At 43.1% G+C, this 25,365-nt stretch overlaps 1 protein-coding gene across 1 annotated transcript in view; it reads right to left on the reverse strand.

The window, feature by feature from the left end:
- Positions 1-677: 677 nt before the first annotated feature.
- Positions 678-25,365, reverse strand: part of IFT56 (intraflagellar transport 56) — a 118,680-nt gene continuing 93,992 nt past the window's right edge. The window contains 6 exon segments of the mRNA XM_073644174.1: positions 678-3,403; positions 5,777-5,910; positions 8,287-8,393; positions 11,686-11,755; positions 16,731-16,814; positions 17,766-17,854. Of these exon segments, the coding sequence (XP_073500275.1) occupies positions 3,292-3,403; positions 5,777-5,910; positions 8,287-8,393; positions 11,686-11,755; positions 16,731-16,814; positions 17,766-17,854 (596 nt within the window). The 3' untranslated portion in view covers positions 678-3,291.

The following is a 25,365-nucleotide window of genomic DNA, read 5'->3' on the forward strand; positions in this document are numbered from 1 at the left end:
CAGGTCACATGCTCCTCCATCAGCAGCCATTGTATGGACAGGTCACATGCTCCTCCATCATCAGCCATTGTATGGACAGGTCACATGCTCCTCCACCAGCAGCCATTGTATGGACAGGTCACATGCTCCTCCACCAGCAGCCATTGTATGGACAGGTCACATGCTCCTCCACCAGCAGCCATTGTATGGACAGGTCACATGCTCCTTCACCAGCAGCCATTGTATGGACAGGTCACATGCTCCTCCATCAGCAGCCATTGTATGGTCAGGTCACATGCTCCTCCATCAGCAGCCATTGTATGGACAGGTCACATGCTCCTCCATCAGCAGCCATTGTATGGACAGGTCACATGCTCCTCCACCAGCAGCAATTGTATGGACAGCAGAGTAGTCTGTGAGGAAAGCCACACTAACAACTACCACAGGAGAACTTGTAACACTTATACAATAGTAAGTGTTGTAAAATCCTGTCCATGTCACATCAGTTAAAATAAAGATGAAGTGGCCATAATAACGTTATGTTATCATTACATTGTGTTCAAGACTCATATACCAACACCTTGAAAGTCAAGTTTTAATATTTATACATAATTGTATCAAAAGTATATTTATCAACAGATACACTGTACACTGTACAAACTGAAAACTCAACAATATAATTGGAAAAATAATTCCAAGTTCAATGGAAAACATGTTTCCACCATAAAGCATCATTTTACAGTTTCCACATAAAACATTGACATTCTTGAAGGGAAGTTATCAACACAAAATGACATATTATTTAAATCAGGTTTTTGTGTTATATGTAATTTTTAAATATTTTTGACAATGATTTTTGGATTCCTTACATACAACCATCTTTATTTAAAAAAAAAATAAAAATGTTGCAGAAATGTAGCAATTTTCACACAAACCGCTGGGGCTTTTTTAGACTCTAACTTACTGTTGTTTCAGGGAAACAACACATGTACATAGCCACATTGGTCAGACACTGACCCCATCTTCTGTAATGAAGCATTTAATGAATGTGTGGAAAGGCGACTGTGAAGGGAGGGGGAACAGGGTCAGTAGTGACACCGCCTACTGTGATTGGTGGATCCTGTGTTATCAGCTGTGTAAAGAGGTGTTGTTACCTGTCACTGTAATCCTGACTCTGATAAGAGTCTGCTGAAAACTCTCTTCAAAAGGACAGGAATTATGAGTTTAAAAAAGCTCTAATGACAAGTGTGAAAATTACAAGATCACTATTTTTTTTGGGGGGAGGGCAGGTTTGCCAAAAAAAAAATGTAAAAAAAAATACAAGCAATGCAAAAACATGATTTAGACAATAGGTCATTTTGAGATGACAGCTTCCCTTTAAAAACACATTGGTACATATTTATCAAGCTAAATGCAGCAGAATTCTGGCATTTGAGGCAAAAACCCGATCTCTAATGGCTTGAACCATATTTATGAGATGTTTTACACAATTTCTACAATTTGTCCGGCTAGATACGGCCCTGCTGAAAGGGGTGTGATTTACTGGGAAATGGGCATGCCACAAAATGTGCCAAAAAAGCACCAAAATTCTGGTGCACATTTATGGCACAAAGTAAGCCAACTAATAGGTGGTGTAAATTTAGATTAGATAGTCAATAAATTAAACAGATTTATCAAACAGCATGAACCAGTTAAATGTGGCAAATGTATTACAGACTGTCTATGAATTAGACCGTTTTGGTAAATATTCCTCACTATTTCACATTACATGCTGATGTCTTGGGTCTTGCAGTTTCTATCTTTGTGACATGTAGCCTTTTTACCAGGGACTGTCTCTTTGACTGCTTATGAAGGGCATGTGACGAGCTTTTAAATATGCACATATCTATGCTATATAGTCAAAAGTACATGAACAACTCTCCTAATTACTTGGGGCGTTCTAGTCACACCCATTGTAACAAAGTATATAAAATCCCTCACTTAGCCATGTCCTCTCCATAGACATAGGTATTAGTGTGGGTCATAATGAAGAGCTCAGTGTTTGGCTCTACCTATCAATTTATCTAGATTAATATTTTGTAAGACAGTGTTGAGAGGTGAACATATTATTTTAATGAACTACACTGGCCAATATTATTTTTCTTTGGTGGGCACTCTTTGTAGGAGAGAAATGACCTCTGCTGGTTCAGTAACCCCTATCCATCTGCTCAGGAGTTACAGAAACAGTGAATGTCACCGGATCTCCACTCTTTGTTTCAAGGACCACTCTGACATTTTTTTTATATTATTTCCTCATTCGTTCGCTATCAGTAATGTATATTCAATATGCACATTAAAATACTTACCAACCACCATCTTCTAGCGCCACTTTGGTCCTCTTCTGGATCATGTGACTGCAGTTTTTCCAGCCGGCTCACACAGCTTTTTTGGTGTAGATCGAAAGTCACTTTGTCAATGTAAGTCTATGAGACTCAGAATGATTCTGTCACGTTAAGGGCATGTTCACACAAGTGATGAGTCTTTCTTCTGAGAGAACTGGATCGATTATGGTAATGACACTCGGCTCAAACTCTGATCAGAGGGTCAGTTTACTGTGATCAGATTCTCTCACGAGAGGACAATATCCCAGGTGCAGAGAACATGAAAAAATTAATGTTTTCATCTTCACCACTGTCTGTGTCAGTGTAATCGGACTGCACTTGGATGACACCCGAGTGCAATCCGATGTTTTACACGCAACCATAGACTTGAATGGATGCACGTGATCAGATTTGCGGAGCCACTCTCAGCATGCTACGTTGACCAGCACTGCCTCCTAGAGTAATATTAATCTGAGTGTATTCAGAAAATACATCGGATAGCACTCGGCCGTGTTATACGCTCGTGTGAGTGAGCCCTAAGAAAGGACCTAGGATAAAAACAAAACGAGCACATAACCTAGGTTCTGTCTGTTAATGGCCACAGTGAGAATGTACACCTACACTTCTGCGATGTGAAAGATGATGCAGAAGAAGAACTGGAGCAGCTGCCCACTTTGTGTTTCAATATCTCGCCTTTTTAACAAAGCGTTTACATTTACAGACAGAAAACTGGTACACACCTAGTGCTGGAAACAGCAGAATCCAGCGACCGGCAAGTATTTTATGCATACAATGATCACACATTATTGATAGCTAACAGATGAGGATCATCAGTGGTTGGAGTCTGGATGGAGTTACTTCCACATCAGCCATTAAAGGATGAGATGGGACCTACCCAGGAACCTGAGAACATTCTAATACTAAGGTTTTGGTATATTTAAATGGTGTTCTGTCACACTGGTACACGATTTTCTTTGCCCCATTTCTTCATAATCCGGATGATGTATTCAACTTGTGTACTGCCAGTACTCCTCAGCAAATGAAGCACTTCTCTCAGAGTTTCTCTGTATTAGGAAAATAACCACAATATTATATATAAACAGGTGAAAACACCACCAAACTTAGAATCCATATTAGTACTCTAATGGCAGTGTGGTGTAATATACCAAGGACCCCTGTCATACAAAGGTACTCTGCTGTGTTTCCCCCCTAAAAAGCTTCTATGGATAGAAGAAAATTATTTCTGATGGATTATGAACTGAAATATGTCTAGCATTATTTATTTTTGGTAATACATTGATAAATATGGGGACACATCATAAGTAAATATTTTAACGAGTGATTAATAACGGTCATATTTTAATGTAGAGATTTATCCCTCTTTTTGGATGTTAGAATTTGGATACAGATATTAAGCTAAACCACGTATCGTGGAAATAGCCATGTACTATATTTGATGCAAAATTTTGTGCAAATTGTGATTTTTTTTTATACGTTATTGGTATATTTCCCAATATTATAAAATATGGAGAGCCCAAAGTGTCAAATGTCGCATGTTAATATAGAAATTTGACCAAACTGCGGCTTTTTATGCTTGTTATAAATGGTAGCGACATAAATGTATTTTCTCCATGCCATTTTTACCACAGCTATGAGCTATTTAGAATATGCAACTTTTATGTAGAAATGCAATCTTAAATATGTCGTATTTCATGGTAAAATTTCAACAACACTTTTTCCCACTATTTTTAAAGGGGTTGTCTGGGACTTTAAGAATGATGGTCTATCATTAGGCCGATCAGTGGAAGTCGTAACTGCTCCGTCGTGGGGCTGCACAGACAGTTCTGTCAGTGGAATAGTGGCTGTGGCCGGGTACTGCAAATATTGATTTGAATAGGGGGCAGATGTGCAGTACCAAGCTGTGGCCACTATATAGTTCATGGAGCTTTGCTGCGCAGCTCTGCAACTGAGCAGTTCCGGCCATTTTACTGGTGGGGATCCAGATGTCGCTCCCCTACTGATCTGACATTGATAACCTACCCTAAGGATAGATCATCAATGTTAAAGTCATGGACAATCCCCTTAAGTTTTGCTCTAGACACTAAAAAGTGGTGTAAAAAAAAGGGGTAAACATTAATAAATTTGTCTTAGGCATTCACAACAAATAAATGACAGTTTGCACAAAAACCTAGACACAAACGCAATGGTAAATGTTCCTATTTGTGGCTCTATTCCTCACTACTTTTTTGAAAAGTGTGTTCACATTCATAGGCTGCACACAGGTACATACCTAGCCCTGCTTTCCACTAAGACTTACTACAATTTTATGCAGTGTGGGAATTCTTCTGGGAGGTAATACATTCAAGGGTCATTCTCACTTGTCATCTTCAGGAGTGCACCGCTCCTCTGCCTTCCAGCTTTTTGCTTATTGGGGGTGGTACGCTCCTGAAGATTACAGTTCAGAACAGCAGAATGGTTGTGCCGCCGGTCCGAACTGTGTGCTCTCCGATGCTGCAGGATCATCGGAAACGTGCGGGGACAATAAAGCTGGTCCGACCATGGGCTCCAGGGACCCGGCCAGCTTTAGATCAGTGGTTTCAGGAGCCTGAAAGCACTAGCCACTCTGAGCCACGCTGCTAGACCACAGTGGTGACCAGTATCCTAGACAATGAGCAGAACAGAATCAAAGTTTAAAGTTGTTTATTTTTACAAGCACTCTGCAATTTTCATCATTAATGATCTGGAGACAACCCCTTTAATAGGAGCTGCAAACATCTCGAGTCTGAGTGGGTTCAGATTATTTAGCTCACCAACAATTGTCTAGATTGGATATAATGGTATATCCTCAACTGGGGGGACTAGGGCAAGTAAAATGGATACGAAGTCTCTAGAGCAGAGATTCTCAACTTCAGTCCTCAAGGACACCTGACAGGTTAGGATTTCCTTAGTATTGCACGGGAGATGGCATTATTATTATTATTATTATTATTAAGGCATCAGAAAATGCTACAGGTTCTCTCTATAGGATATCCATAAATCATGGCCTGTTGGCTGTTGGGGGGACATTGAGGACTGGAGTCGAGAAACACTGTTCTAGAATCTAGAGCATGAAAAAAAACTTGAAAATGATGAAAAATAAAACATAAAGAGGGAGATTTATTAGAGGGACTTGTGCCCATGTCTTCTGGTGCTGTGCTGGGTCTAGTTAGGCACAGCGGCTTCCTCCGTGTGCCGGGTTCACATGGTCAGTTACATGATCACCGGAGCCATTAGAGATAGCGAAAAATCTGCAATAAAATGTGCATCTGTCTGGTCTCCTGGGTGCTAAGCAGCGTCTGACAACTGCGCACAGGCCATGCAGCGGCCAATCACTCTGGTGGCCGGATTAAACCTGTGCCATTAATACTTGTAAGGTTAAACACCCATGGAATACTTACTTGGGTTCACGTCCTGCTAAAATCATTTGAAAGATTCCCACACAGGCTCCACGCTTTCCTTCCCAGTATTCAGGACTTGGATCAAGTCTTTCTAACACATCAAATGCCTTAGCAGCATAGTAAAACTGACCCATCTATAAAAAAATATGTATAGTTAAAACAAAAGAAAAACAAAAAACACAAGCTTAAAAAACATAACCTAAACATTAAAGACACCAAACACCTGTCTATAGCAACAGTCTGTGTGGCAGGATCCCACTAACCTTTAAGAAGGCATCATGGACTCTTACAAGCATGCTTGATAATGAATCAGCAGTATGAGGCTGCCCACTGTTCTCTAACATACAAAGCCGCAGACTGGTGATATATACTCTAAGTACCAACTAGTCGCAGCACTGCATCCGTCTGATAATGGCCTATGTGTATGGATGGATATACAAGGCAATCAAAAAGCAAATTCACAATCTGTCACTATGGAAAAGCTTCTGTAACTACTGTACAGATCTGTTAGGAGAGACAGGTACTAATATTCAGGAGCGGACACACCACTGGGGCAACCTGTGCAGTCACACAGGGGCCCAAGAGGTAAGAGGGCCCGCTTACACCTCCAAAGCAGTACAGAAAGAGGTGCATTATGATGAACTATTAGTCTGCAAAGAGCCCACATACTGTTCTTGCACAGAGACCCTGTTCTGTCTTAGTCTGCCCCTGCTAATAGGTCAGGGTGCAGGGGAGCCTTAAAGGGGTTTTCCACTACTAGGACAACCCCTTCTTGATCTAAATTGTTTGGCCCCAATAAAAAAGCCTATGCTCCCCTCCCATGCTGGCCCCGTTCCAGAGGTGTCGGCACTCGCGGTCCTGGGGCTCTCATGCGGTTGTTGTGACACGTGGTGTGACACGTCACTGTCTCCGCCGCCTGTTGAATTGAACATGAAGAGGAAGTCCAGGCTGCAGCTGATCTCTGACTTCCTCTTCATGTTCAATTTGTCTGAAGGGGGAGACAGTGACGCCAGGGCTTACTGTGTGCCGGGCTCATGTGTGATAACAACCGCACGGGAGCCCCAAAACCGCGAGTGCCGGCACCGCTCGAATGGCGCCAGCACAGAAGGTGAATATAAGCTTTTTTACTTTATCGAGGCCATGTGTGGGGTATTACAAGGAGTTGTTCATGTAGTGGACAACTTCTTTAACGTGAAATGACATACTATTACAGTAGTTGAGTTGTGCGGGTTAAGGAGCTGAACTGGCAGAAGTATGTGCCGGCTGACACCTGGCCCAGAGTAGGAGCTAGCACCGATCCTCACTGTGTAATCCACTAAATGCTGAATTTACTATTGACCATGACTACTAGATGGTTAACAAAGGGGGGCTCCATCTGTACCCCTGTCACTTCCCCCAGTGACAAGGTTGCGTACACATTTTTGGAAGGGCGACTGAATGTCTAACCAAGGCCTCTGGGCTTGCCACAACTGCAGGCAGGCACATCAAGGCCTAAAATACTGTGTGTCAGTGTAAAACTGACCGGTTTAACCAGGGAACTTTTCATTTTTTGCACTTTAGTTTTTCTACCCTTTGTTCTAAGAGCCATAACTTTTTTATGCTTATGACGACACAGTCACATCAGGGCTTGTTTTTCGCGGGACAATTTGCAGCTTTGAATTACACCAGTTATTTTACCATACAAAGAAACTGGAAAATAGGAGAAAAAAATTCTAAGTGCGGTGATATTACAAAAAAAATCAAAACCAAACAAATAAAAAAAAGTAATTCTGCCAGATTATATGGGTTTTGTTTTTACAGCATTGATTGTGTGATAAGCGTGTCACAGCAACACAATCCTCCAGGTCAGTCCCATAGATCTTTTTATTATTTTAGTGGTGAAAAAAAATCTGTAATTTGTAAAGATAAAAATGTTTTGTGTCACCATTTTCTGAGACCTATAACTTTTTTATTTCACAGTTGATGGAGCTGAGTGAAGGCTTGTTTTTTTGCACCTTAAGCTGATGTTTTTATTTATACCACTATGGTGTACATATGACATTTTGATCACTTTTTATTGCATTTTTTTTGTGGTGGGGGAAGTGAAACACTAAAAAAATTTTGATGGAAAAGTAAAAAAGTGCTCCTTTTTTTCTGAGCGTGCAGTGTACAACCTCATGTAGGGTATTACCGTAATGTAACAAGAGGTTTAGGACCATATACTTAGTAAACATTTGACCATGTGTTGGATCCCACCTTGAATATGCATGAAAATAATGTCTGACAGAGCACACAATGATTCCGTCTATATCATTACAGTCAATGGCCTTGCATTCGCCCGAATCCCATTTTCCAAGGCTTCAGATGTAAGCCCTTGACTGAGCCTCTGACGTGAGGGTAAAACGCAATGTGAACATAGCCTAAGTCAGTGGTGATACAGTTCCCTCACCTAAACATGAGGACACACAGCGTGGCAATGCTTCTGTTGTGTAGTAAGACAAAACACTACTTGCTAGAGAAGAGGTTCTTACTTTGTAACAGTCATTAGCAATAAGCTGCAGGAGGCTAAATGATTCACCAGATGTTTCCATTTTCAAATACAGTTCCCATGCCAGCTTTGGTTTCTTGTTCATGATATCTTAAAATGAAAAATGAGAAATACAAGGTTTTAAAAACATTATCTCCATCCATCCTATTATGTTCTGGAACAGCTCATTTCATCAATGTGTTTTTGCCAGTTTCCTGGAGTAAAAAAAACTTTGAAGCATTGAAACTCTGCGCAACATGAAGTTATGCAAAAAATTTTGCTACTTCTGGCATTTTTAGGACAGCCCAGACCACCTCTGCCAAAGTGAGCAGAGCTTGGTGAGGTTAGGGTGTGGCAAATTCATCAAAATGTATGTCACTTTGGTGGTGTAAAGTGCACCAGAAATGTACCCCAGCCCCTAACTGGAGCATTAAAGTGAACCTATCATGTCATTTGTAGTATCTAAACTGTCCCCAGTGCATTGTTAGTGATGCAATGTGCATCACTAACACGCTTTTTTCATTAAAATCGGCGCTGTAATCCTTGGCAAAAAACATTCTGTATAGTAAATGAAGCTGGGAACTACACACAGCTTCACTGCGCAGGGAGCCGCTCGTCACGGCGTATGCACGGCTCCCTGATACACAATGCACACGTGAGGGTGACGCTCGTCACGGCGCATGCGCGGCTCCCGGATACACATTGCGCACACGCAGGGAGCCGCGCATCACGGTGCATGCGCAACTCCCGGATACACAATGCGCACACGCAGGGAGCTGCTCGCCACGGCGGATGCGCAGCTCCCGGATACATATTGTGCACGTGCAGTGAGCCGCTTGTCACGGCGCATGCGCAGCTCCCGGATACACACTGTGCACATGCAGTGAGCCGCTTGTCACAGCGCATGCGCAGCTCCCGGATACACACTGTGCACATGAAGTGAGCCGCTTATCACAGCGCATGCGCAGCTCCCGGATACACACTGCACGTGAAGTGAGCGGCTTGTGACAGCGCATGCGCAGCTCCCGGTTACACACTGTGCACGTGAAGTGAGTGGCTTGTCACAGCGCATGGGGGACTCCCAGATACACACTGCGCACACGCAGGAAGCCGCGCATCACGGCGCATGCGCAGCTCCCGGATACACAATGCGCACGCGCAGGGAGCCGCTCGCTCCGGAGGATGCGCAGCTCCCGGATACACACTGTGCATGTGCAGGGAGCCGCTTGTCACAGCGCATGCGCAGCTCCCGGATACACACTGTGCACGTGCAGGGAGCCGCTCGTCACAGCGCATGCGCAGCTCCCGGATACACACTGTGCACGCGCAGGGAGCCGCTCATCACAGCGCATGCGCAGCTCCCGGATACACACTGTGCACGCGCAGGGAGCCGCTCGTCACAGCACATGCGCAGCTCCCGGATACACACTGTGCACATGCAGGGAGCCGCTCGTCACGCCACATGCGCGGCTCCCCGATACACAATGCGCAAGAGCAGCATTTCAAAGCAGATTCCAGTGATGTCAGTGCAAACCCGGAAACATCATTCAAATTGCATGGGTGGCGACAGCCGTGACTGAACACAATGAAGCACACCCCTATGACTAAGCGAGCAAGTAAGATAAAAGCATATAAAGTGTTTTTTGCAAAGGAGAAAAGCGCTGATTTTAATGCAAAAAGCGTGTTAGTGATGCACATTGCATCACTAACAACGCACTGGGGACAGTTTAGATACTACAAGGACATGACAGGTTCCTTTAAATCTGGCAGCAGCGCACAACAGTTGCAAGATGGTGAGCTCCTCTTAGTGAAATAGGCACACTGCACTTCAGCGCCGTTTTCATTAAAGGCCACCATACACATGAGACAATCGAACGATGAAACTTCGTTTGCACAACTGCACAACCACGCTATACACATATCCGATTACACTGTACAAATAGGTTTAAGATAAAGCCATACAATTTTGAAGCATAGCAAACAAAACGTTCAATTATTATCAGTGGGATGGGTTAAGGGAGAGAATAGATTTAGTCAGCACATACACATTATCTGTCTAATCGATGTTTCAGACAACTGCAGACATTAAATCGTCCAAAGGTCGATGGCTCGCCATGTAAAAGAACCGAAAAAAGAATGATCAATTTTGTTGAATCATCCATTTGGTACAACTTTGGTCTAATGTGTATGGGGGCCTTCAGATTGGCATGCACTTTTGAGAACTACTTCATGACCTGAACTTGGAGGTGAACTAGAGACTACTGACATTGGTTTATTTATCGGCAGAAAAAAGAAAAGACAAGTTGAATTCATAACGGTACCTCATTTACCCTGACATGGGCAGTGTCCTTCATGGGCAGTGGGCAACATTAATCTGATGTGTATGGACCGCTTCAGGGCTAAGCTCTTATTTCAAGTGTGAGATACAGTGGAGGCAATAATTAACTGTTCGACATGTTATTGTACTATTAAAGGGAGTCTGTCAGCCCAGAATGACTGTTCAACCCAAGCACAGGCGCTTGGTGCATCATGGTGGGGCCAATGATTCAAGTGCAACTCCCCACCTGCTTCTTTTCCATCTATCTCTGCCCCCTCTTCTTTCATTGACAGCGCTGGCTTTAGAGAGCTAGAAAAGGGTGGAGACAGATGGAAAACAAGCAGGTGGGGAGTTGCACTTGAATGTTTGGCACCAAGCACCTGTACTTGGTTTGAGCAGTCATTCTGTGCTGACAGAGTCCCTTTAAAGGTGTATTCTAATGAGTACAACTTATTTTGAGATGGAAATCCCCTAGGAGAGCAGCTGCTCACACCCCAGCATGGATGGATGCTTTCCCTGCTATACATTTTCACTGGATTGCAATTTCCTTCTTTGTAATACACAGATCTAGTATCTTCACGAATGCTGTTTGCTAGCTAATCTCTGATCTGACTTACACAGGAGCAGCCCTGCGTCTGCAGACATCATCTATGATATCTAGATGCCTTAGGGGTCTTGGATGACACAGTACGGTTTCATTCTGTATAATATTCAATAATTCCTTTTATTTTTATGCAATCTAAGCTGAGAACATGTGACATTTTATTCCACAATCTCAGGCCTTCATCTGACAAAACAGAGGATTATGACTGAAAGTAACACGCTGCGTGTAATGTGATGCCTGGTGCTACCACATAGTAACACACGTTGCACTATATGCTTCAGCCTTATTCATTGTATTCTATTTTGTCAGACAAAGGCCTGAGATTGCTAACAGAAACATCACACGTGCTTGCTTGGACTGAGTACAACTAAAGTGTATGTAGTATCTGCACATTGGAGTGCCAGGCCCTTCCATGATTAATAGGGCATGTAGACTGGGGTTGCTTGGGTGAAAGAACCCTTTCCCTATATAAGTGTACTTACAACATCGGGCAAGCCAGCTCAGGTAAACATAATCATTCTTTATCTTCTCACTCTGAATTAGTAAAAATACCTAAAATGAGAAGGATCAGAATTCACATGAACAATGCACTGAGCAATTTATGGAGGTACAGTACTTTTCTGACATATTGCAATATTAGACAACATAAAATAATGAATAACTTCTCTGGTGATCTACAGGTGTGAGGTGGTGGAAGCACCTCCATTATTTCCAGTGTGGGTCAGTATTACCTTTGGGGATTGCTGTAGGTTACCATGTATAAAATATGCCATGGTGCACTGTACCACTATTGTAAAGTCATTCCTTATTACTGTTTAAAAGGAGCCTGTCACCAGTTTTTCCCAATATAAACCACAGGCACCACCTTTAACGCCCCTTTTACAGAAGTCCAGCAACTGTGTAAAAGCCCTCAACTTCCTCTGCAAATCCAAAAAATACCTTTTCATAATTCCACCATACGTCACGGTCCGGTCTGATGGGCGTCACTGGTCTAGCTTGGCCTCCTCTGTCCCCATGATCACGGTCCTCCTTCCTTGATGTGGATGATGTGTCCTTCGTCATCCAAATAATGCCGCCAGTCTTGCTCCTGGCCAGTTGAAGCACAGTCCTTCGCTGAGCCCTGCTGAAAACAGAGCACTGTCCTATAGTGGGCATATGCCGGGAAAGAGAGAACTGATGAGGCAGCCGTAAAGCCGGCGCATGCCCATTATAGGACTGTGCTCTGTTCTCAGTAGGGCAGAACGAAGCACGCCCGTGCAAGTCTGTACTGCAACTTTGCAGGAGCGAGACTGGCGGTGTTGTGTTGATGATGTAAGACACGCCATCCACATCAATCAAGGAAGAAGAATGGCGATTATGGGGATAGACGAGGCACCAAGTAAGACCAGCGATGCCTATTGAACCGTACCGTACCATATGGTGGAATTATAAAAAGTTATTTTTGGATTTACGAGGTGACAGGTGCCTTTAAAAAAAAATCTGTCAGAACGATCCACCCCCCCTCTGCACACAATGGTCATGTTGCTCTCTGAAAGATAATATCTTATGTAATTAGTTGTTCCCTGACTGAAAAATCACTTTTTTTTAAAGGGAATCTATCACCTCAATAAACACTATTTACTTGCAGATACAGGGGTAATCTGCAGGTAAACAGAATTTAAAGAAAATATGTCAGCAGGTTTTTGTTATGAAATCTGACAGCAGCATGATGTAGGGGTAGAGACCCTGATTCCAGCAATATATCACTTAGTTTACTGGGTGCAGCAGTTTTGATAAAATCACAGTTTTCTCTGCTACAGATCTAGCAGAGCTTAGAAGTGGAGCCCTGTATAACCCCGCCCACAACACTGATTTCTGTTTACATTGTATATTGACAGAAAGCTGCTCATCAGTCGTGGGACGTGGTTACACAGAGCAGTTAACTAGTAGGTAGAGACACCAAGTCCTGTAGTGATAATCGCCTGCTGATAAAACACTGATTTTATTGAAACCAAAAAAACACAAGCCTAGTAAATAACACATCACTAGAACCAGGCTCTCTTTCCCTACATCATTGTGCTATCAGATTAAATAGCAAAAACCTTCTGACAAATTCAATTTAACCTCTGTGCAGTCGACATAGTGAGCATGGCTGTAATCACTCCCCGACTCGGCACTGCTCTGCCAACACATGCTGCATGCATACACTACAAAGCAGGCTGTCAATCAAAGTGCTGGGAAATTATTACAGCAAAAAATAGTGAGCGGTGACTGTAACAGTTCCATGCAATACCCCAAAGACTGAAAGTGATCAACTGCAGGGAGGATATAACTTCATTTTTTTTGATGTGGCTGATCCAGTAAAGCAGGTAAACAGGGTTTGAATGTTATTTACCTGTCTGGCAAGAAGAGGAAGGTGGGAGCAACAGATTTCATCAATAAAGGTGTGGATGACATCTTTCAGAGAATAACATGACCATATACCATAGTTTTCAGACTAGAAGACGCACCTACCACAAGACGCACCCCAGGTATAGACAACAGAAAATAGGAAAAACATTTTTCCTATTAATTAAAGCTTTCCTGGTGGTGTAAAGTAGAGGGGTCATTATCACTATTTTTATGCACTGGGGCAGAATAGGGAGGTAATGAATCTATTGTTAGTGTCTCTCTGCAGTGTTTTACACACAATACAGCTCTGCTACATGCACATATACATGCACAAACACACAGCTGTGCTACATGCACATATAGACGCACACACAGCTCTGCTGAATGCACATGTAGACACACACAGCTCAGCTACATGAACATATAGACACACAAACAGCTCTGCCACATGCACATATAGACGCACAAACAGCTCTGCTACATGCACGTATAGACGCACACACAGCTCTGCTGAATGCACATGTAGACACACACAGCTCTGCTACATGAACATATAGACACACAAACAGCTCTGCTACATGCACATATAGACGCACAAACAGCTCTGCTACATGCACATATACATGCACAAACATACAGCTCTGCTATATGCACATATACAGTCATGGCCAAAAGTATTGAGAATGAGACAAATAGTAATTTTTCCAAAGTTTACTGCTTCATTTTTTGTAATGGCAATTTGCATAATACTCCTGAATGTCAAAGAGCGATCAGCTTAACAGCAATTACTGTACTTGCAAAGTCAATATTTGCCCAGAAAATGAACTTTAACCCCCAAAACACATTTCAACATCATTGCAGTCCTGCCTTAAAAGGAGCAGCTAACATCGTTTTAGTGATTGATCCATTAACACAGGTGTGGGTGTTGATGAGGACAGGGCTGGCAATCAATCAGTCATGATTAAGTAAGAATGACATCACTGGACACTTTAAAAGGAGGCTGGTTCTTGGTATCATTGTTTCTCTTCAGTTAACCATGGTTATCTCTAAAGAAACACGTGCAGCCATCATTGCACTGCACAAAAATGGCCTAACAGGGAAGAGTATCGCAGCTACAAAGATTGCACCTCAGTCAACAATCTATCGCATCATCAAGAACTTCAAGGAGAGAGCTTCCATTGTTGTCAAAAAGGCTCCAGGGCGCCCAAGAAAGACCAGTAAGCGCCAGGACCGTATCTTAAAACTGTTTCAGCTGCGGGATCGGACTACCAGCAGTGCCGAGCTTGCTCAGGAATGGCAGCAGGCTGGTGTGAGTGCTTCTGCACGCACTGTGAGGCGGAAACTCTTTGAGCAAGGGCTGGTTTCAAGGAGGGCAGCAAAGAAGCCACTTCTCTCCAGAAAAAACATCAGGGACCAACTGATATTCTGCAAAAGGTACAGGGAGTGGACTGCTGAGGACTGGGGCAAAGTCATTTTCTCTGATGAATCCCCTTTTCGATTGTTTGGGACATCTGGAAAACAGCTTATTCGGAGAAGAGGTGAGCGCTACCACCAGTCTTGTCTCATGCCAACTGTAAAGCATCCTGAAACCATTCATGTGTGGGGTTGCTTCTCAGCCAAGGGAATCGGCTCACTCACAGTCTTGCCTAAAAAACACAGCCATGAATAAAGAATGGTACCAGAATGTCCTCCAAGAGCAACTTCTCCCAACCGTCCAAGAGCAGTTTGGAGCCCAACAATGCCTTTTCCAGCATGATGGAGCACCTTGCCATAAAGCAAAGGTGATAACTAAATGGCTCATGGAACAAAACAGAGATTTTGGGTCCATGGCCTGGAAACTCCCCAGATCTTAATCCCATTGAGAACTTGTGGTCAATCATCAAGAGACGGGTGGACAAACAAAAACCAACAAATTCTGGCAAAATGCAAGCATTGATTATGCAAGAATGGACTGCTATCAGTCAGGATTTGGTCCAAAAGTTGATTGAGAGCATGCCAGGGAGAATTACAGAGGTCTTGAAGAAGAAGGGGCAACACTGCAAATATTGACTTGCTGCATTAACTCATTCTGTCAATATAACCTATTGGTACTCATAATATGATTGCAATTATATTTCTGTATGTGATATAAACATCAGACAAACACTAATAAAACCCAGAGGCCAGCAGATCATGTGAAAATATAATTTTGGTGTCATTCTCAAAACTTTTGGCCATGACTGTAGACGCACAAACAGCTCTGCTACATGCACATATAGACGCACACACAGCTCTGCTACCTGCACATATAGACATACATACACACTCATTCACACATATACATACATACACACACTATACATGACCACATTATGCAGTTCCTGATCGGGAGCTGTACAGAGGCTGCAGCAGAAGAGCATTTGCAGGACCTTCCACTTGATTAAGTCAAGCACCTTTCAAGAATTAGTGGTGCAGAAGGTCCTTCAGCTGCTCAGCTTGTGCAGCCTCTGTTCTGGTCGGTAAGCTTCCTCTTCTGCTCAGCAATGATCACATAGATCAGTGCAGAGCAGGAGGAGCGACAGCAGTTCTCTCTGTGATCGGGAATGCTGTGGTGTCAGCGTTCTCCATCACAGGAAGTTGCCTCCAGACTATAAGAAGCACTCACTTTTTAACAATAGTTTTTCTTGGTAAAAAATGTGTCTTATAGTCTGAAAATCGATTGGGAGGTGGGGGGTTAGGATCATTCTGACAGGTTCCCCTTATTTTCTTTGCTGAGGAATTTGCTAAATGATACTTATTGTGATCTGTCCCCACCAATTATGCAGTGCAAAATATATAATAATTATGTATGTATTGAGTGATCAGTGAGGTTGCAGGGTATTAGACCCTCAGGATCTAAGGTTGATGGCCTATCCTAAAGTGCTGCGGAATATGTTGGTGTTATATAAATAAAAATTATTATTATATTATTATTATTATTAAAGCCATCAGTATTGTGTTCATAGAAAACCCATTTATCTTTTAGTTTAATTTCCTATTTCTCACCCTTGCTAACGTACCTATTTAAAAATAATCAGGTAAATAATATGTATTCTACAGAGTCACAAAAAGGTGTATGGTCCATAGAAATATTATCTTGGCATACTGTACACAATGGTAAGAAGAGTCATAAGCTCACCTCCTCAGCCTCTTTGTAGTTTCCAGCTGCAGCCTTGGCTTGTGAATAGTTAAAGTTAAAGGTATCATCGTTGTAGAAGTAACTCTGAATGTAAGGATAAGACAACAGGCAGGATTCAGCAGTACATTAATGACTTCTAAACATTGGAGAACAGTTTGTGGAACAGCTAGGCTTCATGCTTGTCTAGAATAATTGAAGATCTAGACATGCCTTTTGAGCCTTTTTTTCTTCCTGTTCGTGTATTCTAAGAGCTATGACTGTTTGATTTCTTCGTTGGTGTAGATGTTCAAGGACTTGTTTTTTCGCTTGACAAGTTTTTATTTGTCGTTGTCATCATATTGGGGTACTTATAACTTTTTGATTAATTATTAACACTTCATAGGGAGGAATGGATACAAACTAGCAGCTTAGCTATTGATTTAGCATTTTTTTTTGCTGTTTACTGTGCAGGATGAAACGGGGTACATATCATTTTCTTTGGGGGAATGCAAAAAAAAACAAACCCCAACACTACTTTTGTGTGTTTTTTGCTTTTAAGTCATGCGTCATCTGAAATAACTGTACCAAATATAAACATATATGGGCGAATAAGCATATACCTTTGTTAGGTTCTCACCCACCATGGTAAGCCCTAGGTATCCACCATCAGATCGTGCAATGCCAATGGGCAGGCAGAGGGACCCCCACTCTCGCAATCATCTTAGAATAGATACAGAGGCCAGAGCAGGATAGCGTTAGATCTGATCCCGGCAGCTGCGGTTGGCAATCTATCGGCTGTCCTGCTACTGATAGCACAGGCCCAGTGTACCACCAGTGCCCACACAATGAGGACCCTATTAGTACGGCACACGTCCTCTGAGTATGTATGTATGAGTGTTAGTACGGCACACGTCCTCTGAGTATGTGTGTATGAGTGTTATTATGGCACACGTGCTCTGTACTTTTCAGTCCTCGAGTGGTTATCATTAGTATGGTGTGCTCCAGACACATTTATCAATAACAATTAACAGGAAACCGAGAGTAAACTGAACTGACCTTGATGGAGTTAAGGTAAATCAGGACATCATCAAACTGCCGAAGTAGAAAAAAGCAAGACGCCATGCACTGCCTTCCTGGTATGGTATCTAGTTATGAAATAATATTATTGTAGTAGTAAAGATATATTTCCAAGCCAGGTAATCAGTTCATAAATGTATCATCTAAAACCCCTTCATTTCAGCTCATTTACACAATATGACCGATTTCAAACCACAAAGAAAAGAGCAAGAAAGAGGGTGGGAAAGAGAACGGCACAAGAAGCATCACTATCTTCTAAAGATGAGCTTTGTGTGTATGTTGCTGTCAGATCATTCATATTAAAGAGAATCTGTCAGCAGGTTTTTGCTATGTGATCTGATAGTAACATGGTGTAGGAACAGTGACCCTGATTCCAGAGATGTGTTACTTACTAGGCTGTGTTTCTGTATCAATAAATTCAGTGTTTAATCAGCAGGAGATGATCACTATCTGACTAGCTGCCTCCTGCTTTCTCGTCAAACTACGCCCCTACAACTCATTAGCACCTCTCAGTCAATATATTTTGTAGAGAGAAAGCTGCCAATCAGTGGTGTGGGTGGGGTTATACAGGGCTCAGCATTCCAAGCTCTGCTAAATCTGCAACAGAGAAAACTGGGATTGTGTCACAATTGCTGCCTCTAGTAAACTAAGTGATATATTGTCGAAATCAGGGTCTCAGCTCCAACATCATGCTGCTGTTAGATTACATAGCAAAAAGCAGACAGATTCCCTTTATCGATCATTGATACCAGTAATTTTTACAGCAGCACAAGATAAATTATAGCGACGTTTATCAATGATCATCACATGATCGCTGAGAATCACAAATCACAATTAACCAAGGCCGTATGCTAGGTTCACATCTGTGTTGAAGACTCCATTACGCACCTTTGTCACAGATTCTGTCAAATAAGCCAGAAACATCAGAGCAACATGCTATACTACATATTCTATACTACATATTCTAATAGTAGCCAATAGTGTCCATTAGGCATCAATGAGATGTCACTTGATGGATCAGTCATTGTCGTTATTTTCAGATCCCACTAATTCTGAGATTGTTTTTTTGGTAACATATTGTACTTCATGATAGTGGTAAAATCTGTGATATAACTTGCATTTATTTGTGAAAATATCAGAAATCTGGCGAAAATTTCACCATTTTCAAACTTTTGATTCTTATACTCTTAAACCAGAGAGAGATAGGTCACACAAAATAGTTAATAAATAACATTTCCCACATGTCTACTTTACATCAGCACAATTTTTGAACAGATTTTTTTTTGTTAGGAAGTTAGAAGGGTTAAAAGTTCATCAGCAATTTTTCAGTTTTACAACAATATTTATAACACCATTTTTTTTAGTGACCACATCGCACTTGAAGTGACTTTGGGTGGCCCATATGACAGAAAATACCCAAAAGGTAATCATTCCAAAAACTGGACCCTCAAGGTGCTCAAAACCACATTCAAGAAGTTTATTAATCCTTCAGGTGCTTCACAGAAATTAATGCAACGTGGAAGAAAAAAAATTAACATTTTCGTTTTTTTTCACAAAAATTTTACTCTGGCCCCTAATTTTTGATTTTCACAAAGGTAACAGGAGAAAATTAACCTCAAAATTTCTCCTGAGTACGCTATACCCCATATATGGGAGAAATCTACTGTTTGGGCGCATAGCCCAAAGGGAAGGGAAGGAGCACCGTTTGACTTTTTGAACGCAAAAATAGCTGGAAACGAGAATGGATGCCACATCACGCTTGGCGAGCCCCTGATGTGTTTACACAGTGGAAATCCCCCACAAGTGACCCCATTGTGGAAACTAGACCCCTGAAAGAATGTATGTAGATGTCTAGATGTGTGGTGAGCACCATGAACCCCTAGGTGCTTCACAGAAGTTGATAACAGAGCCGTGAAAATTAAAAGAACATTTTTTGTGGGAAAAATGTGATTTGTTTGCACCACAAATTTTTAATTTTCACAAGGGTAACAGGAGAAAATGTACCTCAAAATTTGTTGTGCAATTTCTCCTGAGTACGCCAATACACCATATCAGGTCGAAAACCAGCAAGACAATGACCCAAACCATACAGACAACGCAACAAAGGAGTGGCTCAAAAAGAAGCACATTAAGGTCATGGAGTGGCCTAGCCAGTCTCCAGACCTTAATCCCATACAAAACTTATGGAGGGAATTGAAGCTCCGAGTTGCCAAGCGACAGCCTCAAAATCTGAATGATTTAGAGATGATCTGCAAAGAGGAGTGGACCAAAATTCCTCCTGACATGTGCACAACCCTCATCATCAACTACAAAAAATGTCTGACTGCTGTGCTTGCCAACAAGGGTTTTGCCTCCAAGTATTAAAAGCGTTGTCCAGTACTTTTAAAAATATGCCAATGTGTTTTAATGATAAAAAGAAGCTTCTTTCTAATTACCTCCTGGTGCTGTTTCTGCCTGTGAGCGGCGCTATCGGTGGCCGCTCACAGGCAGCACGTGACCCCCCCCCCGCTGCAAAGAGGAGTGGACCAAAATTCCTCCTGACATGTGCACAACCCTCATCATCAACTACAAAAAACATCTGACTGCTGTGCTTGCCAACAAGGGTTTTGCCACCAAGTATTAAGAGTTGTTTGCCAGAGGGATCAAATACTTTTCTCACTGCAAAATGCAAATAAATTTATCCAATTTATACAATGTGATTTTATTTTGGATATTCTATCTCCCAATGTTAAAATTAACCTACCTTAAATTATAGACTGTTCATGTCTTTGTCAGTGGGCAAACTTACAAAAACAGCAAGGGATCAAATACTTATTTCCCCCACTGTATGTATGTATATATATATATTGTAAGGTAGCGCTATTGATCATGTGGAGGGGCACTCACTTCACCGGGTCAATTAAAGCACACATGCAACGTTTTCCGGTAATCTGAAGTCCAGCAGTTTATTACACATCATAAACTGCTTATAACATAGTCCATCTCAGTGGCTCGAAGGAATGTTACACATGTAATATCCTAGAGCCTTTTCAGTGGCAACTATGCCCGCTTGGCTTCAGATATAGACTTCAGCAAGGTAACAACATCAATGACCGTATAAAGCACCGTTTTTACCTTTGAAGCGTCTTAGCTGCTTCTATCAGCTCTGTTCTGCCAAAGCTGTGGTTTAAGGCTCACCAGACGTGGTCTCCAGGCCACGTGCCTTCCAGGGCTAATGATGTCCCAGACCACAGGGATCAGGTCTCTTGCCCCTGGTGTTTCAAAACCACCCGGATATATATATCCCTCTGAGCGCACAGGAACTGTGATGATGTCACAGTCATGTGATCAGTCACCTGAAGGGGAGGTACATGGTCAGCCAGAACACACCCCCTCAGACATTTTGGCAAATGCAGCAAGCCGCTGCATTACAATATCTATAATATAACGGGAGATGCATGTCTCTGTCTGAAGCCTTTATAGACTGTGCAAGTGTGACACGCCTGCGCAGTCTCGCTCCAGACAGAAACACGCATGGAGCCGTTACAGGTAAGAGGAGTGTGTATGGCGCCAGAGATCACGGTATGCCAAATTTACATACTTACCTGACCGGGAGGAGCGTTGTCGCGGCGCCTCTCTTTGCGGGAGACCGGGGCAGGAGTGAGGCGTCGGAATCAAAAGGGGGTATCAAGCATACCAGGATTGGGGATGAGGGGTGACATGCATACCAGGATGAGGGATGGGGTGCCATGCATACCAGGATAAGGGGTACCATACATACCAGGATAGGGATGAAGGGTGCCATGCATACCAGGATAGGGATGATGGGGTACCATGTATACCAGGATAGGGATGAGGGGATACCATGCATACCAGGATGAGGTATGGGGTGTAATGCATACCAGGATAGGGATGAGGGCTACCATCCATACCAGGATGAGGAGTACCATGCATACCAGGATAGGGATGAGGAGTGCCATGCATACCAGGATTGGGGGTGAGGGGTGCCATGCATACCAGGATTGGGGGTGAGGGGTGCCATGCATACCAGATGGGGGTGAAGGGTGCCATGCATACCAAATGGGGATGAGGGGTACCATGCATACCAGGATTGGGGATGAGGGGTGCCATGCATACCAGGATAGGATGGTAGGGACAGGATGGGGGCAGCACAAATACTAGGATGGGGGCAGCACAAATACCAGGATGGGGGCAGCACAAATACCATGAGGGGGGCTGCACATACCAGCAGGGGAGACCATATACCAATAAAAATGCTCGCCACCTGGGCGTAGAGTGGGTTCAAAAGCTAGCACATATATACACTGCTCAAAAAAATAAAGGGAACACTCAAATAACACATCCTAGATCTGAATGAATGAAATATTCTCATTGAATACTTTGTTCAGTACAAAGCTGAATGTGCTGACAACAAAATCACACAAAAATCATCAATGGAAATCAAATTTATTAACCAATGGTGGCCTGGATTTGGAGTCACCCCCAAAATTAAAGTGGAAAAACACACTACAGGCTCATCCAACTTTGATGTAATGTCCTTAAAACAAGTCAAAATGAGGCTCAGTATTGTGTGTGGCCTCCACGTGCCTGTATGACCTCCCTACAACACCTGGGCATGCTCCTGATGAGGTTGCGGATGGTCTCCTGTGTGTCAGGACTTCGAATATTTTTGATTACATTTTGGCCATTTTTGCCCTCTGTCTTTTGTCTCATGTGCCCCTTGTCTTCATGCTTTATAACTCCACCCCAGCCTCTAGTCAGTGGTAGAGTATTCTGCCTGTGACCTGTTCCTGGTGGTTTCCTAGTTTCCTGCTCTCCCCTGCAGACCTGTGTGGATCTCCTGTTACCTGCTCTAAGAGATTCTGCTGCATTCACTTGTTACCAGCATTCCTCCTTCTCCTGGCTGCTCCAGCTGCTTCCTCAGAGCCTCAGTCCTCACCTGCATTTTGCTAACAAGTAAGCTGGTTTCTGCTCTGACTCAACTTCATTAGATAGTTGCAGAGCACGGGTCTGTGCTGCACTATCAGGGACTTCCTACCCAGGCCACCCTGGATTATCTAATATATATTGTATGGACTTCCTTGCAACTATATATATATTTGTGTATGGACTTGATAAAGACTTACTTGTTTTCTAGCATCCTCTAGTGTGAACTGTGCCTTACAGACTGCTCTGCTGATTGCATTTTCCCCTGACTGTTTTCGTCTGCACTTGTTAGAAACACCGTGTGTTTATAATATAAACTTTGACACCTACAAACTGTGTTCTGTAGTATCTTTGTTCCACGCAAAGAGACTCCTGTGGTTTCCATTATAATTATTACACTGTGGGATCTCCTCCCAGACCTGGACTAAAGCATCCACCAACTCCTGGACAGTCTGTGGTGCAACGTGACGTTGGTAGATGGAGCGAGACATGATGTCCCAGATGTGCTCAATCGGATTCAGGTTTGGGGAACGGGAGGGCTAGTCCATAGATTCAATGCCTTCATCTTGCAGGAACTGCTGACACTCCAGCCACATGAGGTCTGGCATTGTCCTTCATTAGGAGGAACCCATGGCCAACCGCACCAGCATATGGTCTCACAAGGGGTCTGAGGATCTCATCTCGGTACCTAATGGCAGTCAGGCTACCTCTGGCGAGCACATGGAGGGCTGTGCGGCCCTCCAAAGAAATGCCACCCCACACCATTACTGACCCACTGCCAAACCGGTCATGCTGAAGGATGTTGCAGGCAGCAGATCACTCTCCACAGCGTCTCCAGACTCTGTCACGTCTGTCACATGTGGAAAACTTCTGGAACAAGGTAATTTGGAGTGAAGAGACCAAAATTGAACTTTTTCGCCACACCCATAAACGTTACATTTGGAGAGAGGTCAACAAGGCCTATGATGAAAGGAACACCATTCCTACAGTAAAGCACGGAGGTGGATCGCTGATGTTTTGGGGGATGTGTGAACTACAAAGGCACAGGAAACTTGGTAAAAGTTGAAGGAAAGATGAATGCAGCACGTTATCAGCAAATACTGGAGGCAAATTTGCACTCATCAGCCTGGAAACTGCGCATGGGACGTACTTGGACGTTTCAACATGACGATTCAAAACACAAGGCCAAGTCGACCTGTCATTGGCTACAGTAGAACAAATTCAAGGTTCTTGAGTGGCCATCTCAGTCTCCTGACCTTAAAATCATTGAGCCACTCTGGGGAGATCTCAAGCTCGCAGTTCATACTAGACAGCCCAGGAATTTACAAGAACTTAAGGCTTTTTGCCAAAAAGAATGGGCAGTTTTACCATCTGAGAAAATAAAGAACCTCATCCCCAACTACCACAAAAGACTTCAAGCTGTCATTGATGTTAGAGGGGGCAATACACGGTATCAAGAACTGGGGTATGTGAACTTTTGATCAGGGTCATTTGGATGTTTTTAGTTGTCATTAAAGGGGTTACCCACTACTTTAGACTACCCCCCTCCCAATGTATCCCCCCCCGGGGCCCTAAGACTTTTTTTGTAAATACCTTCTGTTGCAGATACTGCCTGTGAGCGGCGCTATCACCGGCCGCTCAAAGGCATCACGTGACCCCTGGCTGCAGCCGGCTCTGACATCCGCTGATGTCACGACAAGTGCTGGCAGCAGCCGGGGGTCTTTTTCTTCCTTGTTCCACGGTGGATGCCAGGCTGTGGGCGGGGTTACGCCCAGCGTCATACCCGGCATCCACAGCGCGCTTTGCCTCTCTCCATTCATGGGGAAAGTGTGCGGTGGATGCTGGGTGTGACGCGGGGGGTAGCCACGCCCACAACCCAGCAGCCACAGCGGGGATCCCAGCGCTGAGACACGCCTCACTTGTCGTGACGTCAGCGCAGGGGCACGTGATGCCTGTGAGCGGCCACCGATAGCGCTGCTCACAGGCATTATTGGCCGCTCACAGGCATTATCTGCAAAGGAAGGTATTTACAAAAAGTCTTAGGGGCCCCGGGGGAATACATGGGGGGGGTAATCTAAAGTAGTGTACAACTTCTTAAAGATTTAAAAAGAGAAAACACAGTAGTTTGACAATAAATGGCTTCACCCAACCAATAACCATGAGTGGAGAAAAAGTTTTTTTGTTATTATTCATATTCTCTGAAACAAGGCCAAGAATGGAAAAATTATGCCGGGGTATGTAAACTTTTGAGCACAACTGTATACAGGGGCATCTGACTAAATTAGAATATCATCAAAAAGTTAATTTCAGTTCTTCAATACAAAAAGTGAAACTCATATAGTATATAGAGTCATTACGAACAGAGTGATCTATTTCATATGTTTATTTCTGTTAATGTTGATTGTTATGGCTTAGAGCAAATGAAAACACAAAAGTCATTATCTCAGTAAATTAGAATACTTTATAACAACAGCTTGAAAATTATTTTTAAAATCTGAAATGCTGGCCTACTGATCAATTACTGCATCAATGTGGTGTGGCATGGAGGCGATCAGCCTGTGGCACTGCTGAGGTGTCATGGAAGGCCAGGTTGCTTTGATAGCAGCCTTCAGCTCATCTGTATAGTTGGTTCTGGTGTCTCTCATCTTCCTCT

Source organism: Phyllobates terribilis, unplaced genomic scaffold (assembly GCF_046119375.1).
Source record: "Phyllobates terribilis strain yellow unplaced genomic scaffold, ASM4611937v1 Scaffold_8__6_contigs__length_399053987, whole genome shotgun sequence".
NCBI lineage: Eukaryota > Metazoa > Chordata > Amphibia > Anura > Dendrobatidae > Phyllobates > Phyllobates terribilis.